The 8,254-nt window shown below is 39.8% G+C and overlaps 2 protein-coding genes across 2 annotated transcripts; both read left to right on the top strand.

Moving 5' to 3' along the window:
* The first annotated feature begins 2,269 nt into the window (after positions 1 to 2,269).
* LOC122090875 (TMV resistance protein N-like) lies at positions 2,270 to 3,696 on the top strand. Its single transcript, XM_042660614.1, has one exon. The coding sequence runs from the start codon at positions 2,318 to 2,320 to the stop codon at positions 2,840 to 2,842; it is 525 nt and encodes a 174-aa protein (XP_042516548.1). The 5' UTR covers positions 2,270 to 2,317; the 3' UTR covers positions 2,843 to 3,696.
* LOC122090874 (disease resistance protein RPS2-like) lies at positions 3,591 to 7,619 on the top strand. Its single transcript, XM_042660613.1, has 2 exons — positions 3,591 to 4,120; positions 4,609 to 7,619. Exons 1-2 carry the CDS (start codon positions 3,606 to 3,608, stop codon positions 7,226 to 7,228), a joined length of 3,135 nt encoding a protein of 1,044 aa, XP_042516547.1. The 5' UTR covers positions 3,591 to 3,605; the 3' UTR covers positions 7,229 to 7,619.
* Positions 7,620 to 8,254: the final 635 nt, after the last annotated feature.

Below are 8,254 nucleotides of genomic sequence, written 5' to 3'. Positions count from 1 at the left end.
CAACTTTACTTGGCATGATAATTGACTTATGTTACGATTTCGTATAAGTCATATTGGTGGCAGATTTCATATCAATTTTGAAAAAGATTTGATGTGCGTTGATATGGTCTTCAATTTCTTCACCTTGTAAGTCAGTTTATGACAAGGTTGAATTCGCCGAAGCTCAATATCAGTGGTATCATAGCAACTGATATTCGATCCAACCCTTGTGTGAAAGGGCAATATGGTCTAGATTGATTTAGTTACGAAAGGGTTGTAAGGGACGACTTGATGCCGAAGTGAAACCATTAGGAAAAGGCATCCTACCGGAAGCGAGATAAACTTGCTTTTATTTGGTTGATGGGGATTTTTTTCTTTTTTTCTTTTTTTTTTTTTCTAACGACGGGTATCTAGGTCTTCGGCCTAACTAATCACGTGGACTTATACTGACCCCACATCCGTTTGGATAGAAATCATACCGGGGTTGAATGAGAGTCATTCAACTTTCACTGAAAGCAATGAAGAGCACTAAACACTCCCGTGTGAGTGACCCAAGATATGCTTAGTAGGACTCGAACTTAGGACGTCCGAGTATATGGCTCGTACCAAGTTCATTGTTCAATAACTACGCTACCCCCTTAGGTTGGGAGGCTTATATTTATCTTGTATAGTGAACATTTTGAAATTAATTAAAATTGTATTTGGTATAATTTCCTAGAATACATTATTGATCTAGAATTCATTCCTGGGAATGCATAACAAACACAACTAAGTTGCATTACATTTGCATCCTTGGAATTCATTCTAGGTTGATAATTAATGCATTTGGAAATGCATTACAAGATGCTAAAAACATATTGTGGTACATATATACAATTAAGAATTGGAGATAATTCATGAGATTTTTTATTTTTATTTTTCTTTTTGAGAAAAAGAAACCTAGAAGGCAGTGTACCCCCCTATGCCTAGACACAATGGGGTAGATGACCATCCCCACCCCAGCCTTGTAAATGGCAGAAATCTCATCCGTATTGTTTACATCTACTATTGCTCTCATTGGCCCCTGCTTGTGTGTAGGCGCCATATTACTTTTTAGGTATTTCTCTACTTCTTTTTTTTTTTTTTAATCCAAACACCCCCTCCCCCCAAATACAACCGTTTGAATTAGCCACATCAATCCTTTATGTGATAAAATTCAGCCGCTCTCTATTTAAGCTAATTAATAAGAGGATCGATCTCAATAAACGTTTGATTACCAGAAAAAAAAAAAAAAAAAAAAAAAAAAAAAAAAAAAATTCTCAATAAACGTTTCAATCCAAACGGCACCCCCTCCCATACAACAGCCGTTTCACATATGCTACTTTGAGACTACGAGATTCAAGTAGGGAAGAAACTTTGGCGGCGGCGGCTCGAATAACCTAATCTTGGCCCAAGCAAAATAATACATTGGGCTAGGCCCAGTGTATGCTATTATTAGTCCTCTTATTCTTCTCTCCCTCTGCTCAACAGATATGAGTCCCCTACTCATATCTCAAGTTTAACTTAAATAAATTATTTAGAAAATCAACACTACGTACCTCTGAAAAAGTTATGTGGAAAGAGGGTGCATATATATATAAATATATACACACATAGGAGCATAAATGATTTAATTTTAGCCTTTAATTTGATGTAAGACTAATTAATACCATTATCTATGGGGCCTGAGGAAGGTCATGATTTACCGATAGGATGTTTATTGACTCAAACTCTCAACCATTAGATTGCAATGGAGCAACTTTATAGTTGCACCGAGATTCACCCTCTCCACGACTAAGTATTGACACTCTTATAAATAAAGAAATGTCTTAAAGTCTCTCCCTTCCCACTTATTCAGGTACTCAAAGAAGTGAACGGATCAGGTTCACATACGAGAATGTTCTCATACATTATTGATCTATGAATATAGAATCTATTAAATGCAAAAACGAGAAAATTAATTCTATATCCACGTACTGTGATTTGGGGGAAAATCAATAAAGAATGGTTGGAGGGCTCCGTGGACTCGTGATTTTGGTGCAAAAAAAACGGAGATGAGCGGATGGATTGTGAGGACAAAGGAGGCTTGGGGAGAAACACAAGCTGTGTTTTTTAGTGGGAGTGGAGATGCGGGTTCCTACCCTATTACCCATTTTCTCAGTCTACCTTAAGGGAAAAAAAAAACAAAAAAAAAAACAAAAGGTGAACAGTGAACTGGTAAAAAAGAAGATCCATATACAAGTCAAAGTCTTCCCCATCGCTTGTCAGTACAACTTTCACAATTTCTTCACAGCAAAGTTCTGCACTCTGCTTGAGATTAATGGCCACCACCGCACCCACTGTCGTCCCGTTTTCGTCAACTTCATCGTCCACGTTTCAATGGAATGTATTCTTAAGTTTCAGAGGAGAAGACACACGGGACAATTTCACATCTCACCTCTATGCTGCCCTGGTCAGGGAAGGGATCCAAACATTCAAGGATGATGAGGGACTGAGAAAAGGAGAGCTGATCTCTAAAGCACTCGAAAAGGCAATCAAGGGATCAAAAATTTCTATTATCATATTCTCGAGGAACTATGCTAATTCCAGATGGTGCCTAAACGAACTGGCCTTGATTATGGAATTTTGGAAAAAGAATGGCCAAAAGGTTATTCCAGTTTTCCTGAAGGGTGTCGATCAATTGGACGTACAGCACCAGAAGGAGAGCTTTGGAGAGGCTTTTGGAGAGCACGAAAAGAACTTCGACCCAGAGACAGTGGAAAGGTGGAGGTCAACCTTGAGAGCAGCTGCTCAACTTTCCGGATGGAGCTCAAGTGATTTTAGGTCATTACTTCCTCTTCGTTGACCCATTTCAATCTATTTTCTTGTTTGTCAAAGGTAAATAAATCTCTGCTTCCCCAATTGAAAAAATTTCCTCTAATTCAGATTGAAAAGAAAATTCATATTCTCTGACCTCTTATCCCATGCAACTCCTCCAATTTCCTTTTGTTCCAATGAGGGGTTGCAGGGGAGGGATAGGGGTTTGGATTAGGTGGTTACAGCCTTACAGGGAAGAGTGGTCGGAAAAGGAGCAGGCGGAGGGTGGTTGGGGATAAATATCCTTGGCTAATGAAGGATGGTTGAAAAAATCAGGTTTTCCGATCCGACTCGTCTTATCAAAAGCCTGTAAGTCGACTTGATCCGACCTGATCGAGGCGGCCAGGCGGGTCAGGGTTTTTGACATTTTTTAATACCTACCCTACACCTTATCATTAAATTAGTTTTATATTATTAAAATGCCATAATTCATCGTCTGTGAATAGACGTCTTTGCATTTTATATTTAAGATATTTTATTTTGAATCTCATCAATATGAATGGGTGAATTAAAAGCATCCACGTGTTACGCGCCTTCGAGGTCAACTTCCAAACCCAAAGTATAGAAAATTGAGTGGTAGGGTAGGGTAGGGTAGGGCGTAGCCGCGTAGGGCGGTAGGAGTAGGGGACCTTGTGTGCTCTAAGCAGTATATATACTACAGAAGAGAAGAGAATTCTGTGATCCCATCTCACTTCCAGAGTTCTATTTAAACTTTTGGCATCAAATTAGTTCTGCAATTTTGCTTCAGATTTATGGCAACCCATACTGTTATCCCGTCCTCCTCTTCCGCCTCTGGATTCAATTACGATGTAATCTTGAGTTACCAAGAAGAAGAAGAAGAAACGATAGGGAACAATTTCGCAAGTAAACTCTACGCTTCCCTGGAGAAGGTTGAGATCAAAACATTCAGGGACGATGAGAACTCGAAACGAGAAGAACAGATCTCTGCGGTGAAGTTGAAAGGAATCAATGAATCAAGATGCGCAGTTATCTTATTCTCGAGGAACTATGCTTCTTCAACCCGATGCCTTGAAGAGCTTGCCTTGATGATGGAATCTAAGGAAAAACTTGGCCAAAGGGTAATTCCTGTTTTCCTCATGGGTGTCCAAGGATCGGACGTACGGCGTCAAAAGGGTAGCTTTGAGGAGCCTTTTCTCCTGCACCAACAGCGCTTCCAGTTCCAGCCAGAGGTGGTGGAAAGGTGGAGGTCAGCTCTGAGTGTAGCCGGTGAACTTTGTGGATTCAACTTGAAAGACATTCCTCACGGGTAACAAACCACTTCCTGCCTTACAACATTTCTCTCTCTCTCTCTCTCTCTCTCTCTCTCTCTCTCTCTCTTGTAAGTTAGAACATGACTGTGAAAGGCTATAAGAATTGAGAACACACCGATTATGTGGATAGGGTTCAAAGCTGATGCCGATACCTGGCCGATCCTGAATCAGGTATCGGTTTTGGAACAGGGGTAAAATGACAATAGAATTGTTTGTAACAAAAAGTGATGAACCCATTACAAAACTGATAATACCTTGCAACTTCAGCTATACAACCTATTTACTCAAATCCTGATGTATGGGAGATATACTTTTTGTTGTATTGTCGCAACTTCAGCTATGCAATTTGCACTTCTTAAATATTCTTACAATCTTTGGCTACTTCTGTAGTATTTTCTTAACGTACAGTTATGTAATTTTTGGCTAATTTTTTTCTGTTATTTTTGTTTCCTCTCTGTTCTATTGCGGGTTCCTATTATTGCAGTGACGAAGAGAAGTTGATTAAAAAGATAGTGAAAGACGTAGTGAAAGACGTCAACCCGTTTCCCAAAAGCAAGGAAGGAAAGCGAGAGACAAGGCCGCCTGTGATAAAGGTTCCAAACGACGCAATGATCGAGAACCAGTTATCTACCGAACGCATGGTGCAGCAGATGCTTGAATGGATACTTAATCCTGATCCACATTTTGGCATCATCGGAGTTTATGGAATGGGGGGAGTAGGCAAAACCACTCTGGTCAAAGAAGTAAACAATCACTTTGAAAAAGATTTGTCCAAAGAAGGGATACCTTTCGAGATTGTGATAATGATCACAGTGTCTGCCACTCCCAACATACGAAATATCCGAACCTATATCAGTAAGCGCCTTGGATTACCAGACAATACTGGGGCTGAAGCATTGTTCGATGCCCTAAGGAAGAAGAGATTTCTTCTTATTTTGGATGATGTGTGGAGCAAATTAAAGCTCCAGGAGATTGGAATCCCTAACCCTCGAACCCACAAAGGGAGTAAGATCCTAGTGACCAGTCGAAGTAAAGATGCCTGCACTGATATGGGTGCTAAAAAAACAATAAAAATTCATCCATTATCAGAAGCTGAATCATGGGGGCTCTTTGTTGAAGTAGCTGGTGACCATGTTGTTGCCGATGAGATAAAGTGTTTTGCTAAAAGAATTATTGGAAGATGCAAGGGTCTCCCTCTCGCAATTGTCACTGTTGGTCACGCAATGGCAAATCGACTTGGGGTCGGGGAGTGGGCAAATGCAGTAAGGGAAATGGAGCTATCAACCACAGATCTCCGAGGTATGAAGGAAGAAGTATTTGATCCTTTAAAATTCAGTTTTGATAGATTGGAGAATGGTATGCTTAGGAGCCTATTTCTTTATTTTGCCTGTTTCCCTGAAGACTTTATCATAGGAGAACACGAGATTTTAAATTATTGTGTTGGAGAGGGATTAGTAGACAATTACAAATATGGTAGTCTAACAGCTGCCAGGAATAAAGGTAAGGATCTGATAACAAGCTTGAAAATTGCTTGTATGGTGGAAGATGGAGAGCATAAAGGCAGTGTGAGGATGCATGACATGATGCGAGAACTCGCACTTTGGATTGTTACTTCTTCAGAGTCTGATGGCAATAGCCCCAAGTTCTTGATAAGGACTGGTGAAACGGTTAGAGAAGCACCACAAGCTTATGAGTGGCTAAATGCAACAAGGATTTCATTTTATTGGACCAGCATAGAGAAGTTTCCGGAGTTGGGAGGGAGGTGCCAAAAACTAACCTCACTGCTATTGAGGAATATTTGTATCATCCCAGTTATTCCCCCGACAAATTTCTTGCAACACATGGATCATCTTAGCGTACTTGATCTTTCTTGCAATCAAATGGAATCTCTCCCAGATTCCTTGTCATGTTTGGTGCATCTTCGGGTGCTTAGGTTACAGGGTTGTAGGGACTTGAGATCATTGCCTGCACTGGGAATGCTCCAACTGTTGCAAGTTTTAGATTTGAATGGGTGTGAAGGATTAAAACAGAAAATCCAGGAATATGAATGGGTGGGAGGTCTAAGTAATTTAAGATACTTGGATGTGGCATTTTCCACGGTTTCTATTCCAGTGGGGGTAATTTCTCGTTTGCACAAATTGGAGGAATTGAGAATGTTGAAAGCAGGAAATATAAAATGGAGGGTGAGTTCTGCTGAAGATGAAAAATGGGATGCGAGTGAGACTGGTCGTGAAGGACAAAAGGATGATCATCGCTCCATCATTGATGTGGAGGAGTTGTCCCACTTGACCTGCTTAACATCTTTAACCATTTCATTCGAAGATATCATTATTTCGGACTATTTCAAAACTTTGGCCAACAAGATTAAGAGTTTGGATCTGTATTGTTGTAGAGTTGAAAAACAAGATGCCCTACATGCTCTCAATAAATCCCAAAATCTACAGAGCTTGACAATTGGTAATTGCTTGGGTCTGACATGTGTGCGAATTGGTGCTATGTTTACTGATATACGAAACTGTGGAGATTTGAAAGAGGTGATCGATGGACCGTACTACAAAGATTCGGAGGTGGCGTTGGATGGAGACCAAGATTTTGTTGGGAAAAAGAAGTACTTACACCCGTCAAAATTAGCCCTATTTGAGTTGCCAAAATTGGAGAGGATATGTGTCAGTCTAGAACCACGAAATTGCTTTTCTCAACTAGGGGTCATTGAAATATGGTATTGCAAAAGCTTGAAGATGGTCTTCACGAAGGGAATGCTACACCTGCTCAACAATTTGGAGTACATTAATGTTGCCTGTTGTGAGAGAATGGAAGTAATAATTGGAGCAGAGGAGGAGGAAGAAATTGGGGGAGGGGAGTTGGAAGGACGAGTAGTCATCTCACCCTTCCCAAGACTCACAGCACTATACCTACGAAAGCTACCAGCTCTACATGACGTGTGCAGCAACCACATCTTGCATTGTCCCCTGTTGACTGACGTGGTGGTGGATGATCAGTGTCCCAGGTTAAAGAAGGACCCTCTCAACATTCAAGACCGGGACGGCCGGTTAATTTCACGTCCACCCATGGAACTCAAGTACAAGATCCTTGTTCTAAAATGAAGAAAAAGAAAATTGATTCTAAATTCATGGATCAAAGATATTCTGGTATGTAAACTTAATCCACTCTTTGAACCATTCGTGCATGGATAGGTGGTAATTTTGTGATAAGAGAAAATTGAAAGCTTTTCTGTGAGTTGCAATGTTGCATGAGGAACACCAATTCTGAATGGGACCCACATGTCTTTGATAATCTGCTCTCTTCTGTGCTCTCGATCACCTCTCCATCTTTCTCTCTACTTATCGAGATGTCTGTGTTGAGTCTGTTGACAGCCATTTTTCAGGTTTGAACAAAAATGGTAGTCTCTAACGTCGTCTCTCCATCCATATTTTAACTGGTCCTTCGGGAGCGAGATGGATGCTATATCTACTGTCTGATTAGAATCTACCAGCCCAAACTCATCTTGATATTGATTAAAATCTCATCTACCCAAATCTGCCATCAACAGGTACACAATTTTGACCATCCAAAAATATGACAAACATTTTTTTTTTCTAAACCAATTTTTATTTTTAATTGAATTAAAATATAACAGCTCAATTAAGGTAGTAGAAAGACCTAATTTTTCCTTCGGCTAATGAGTAAGTACTTTAGGCCAAAGACTTTAATTATGTTAAGCTGTGAGTTAGGTAAGCATTCTGCTTCTCTTGCGTTTTGTATTATAAATAGACATAGGTTATTAGGAGAACTAAAATCTTATAGTTCACGTTATTCTAACTAAGGGTGTTAATTGGTTCGGTTTCGGTTTAAACGGTGCAGATCAGTTCGGTTCACATTTATTTGATTAAAACCATAATCGTACGATTTACTAAACGGTTTCACTTTCTGAAACCGTGATCATTTAGTAAACGGTTTTGGTTTCCATGGTTTCTAAACGGTGTCGGTTTCACGGTTTTAAACGGTTTCAATTTCGGTTTATTCCATATGGTTTGTAAAACGATTCACAATCGGTTTGTTAAAACTTGCAATCATCTCTAAACTGAAGATCATAATCTTATCAATAAATATTTGGCAACCACAAATAAGAG

This window comes from Macadamia integrifolia, chromosome 10 (assembly GCF_013358625.1).
Source record: "Macadamia integrifolia cultivar HAES 741 chromosome 10, SCU_Mint_v3, whole genome shotgun sequence".
NCBI classification, from domain to species: Eukaryota; Viridiplantae; Streptophyta; class Magnoliopsida; order Proteales; family Proteaceae; genus Macadamia; species Macadamia integrifolia.
This window is presented reverse-complemented; position numbering and strand designations above follow the sequence as displayed.

Excerpts from the sequence above, each read along its gene's own strand:
- LOC122090875 (XM_042660614.1), top strand. The coding sequence starts at position 2,318 with ATGGCCACCACCGCACCCACTGTCGTCCCGTTTTCGTCAACTTCATCG.
- LOC122090874 (XM_042660613.1), top strand. The coding sequence starts at position 3,606 with ATGGCAACCCATACTGTTATCCCGTCCTCCTCTTCCGCCTCTGGATTC. Across the intron at positions 4,121-4,608 it reads TTGAAAGACATTCCTCACGG|TGACGAAGAGAAGTTGATTA; the intron begins GTAACAAACCAC and ends CTATTATTGCAG.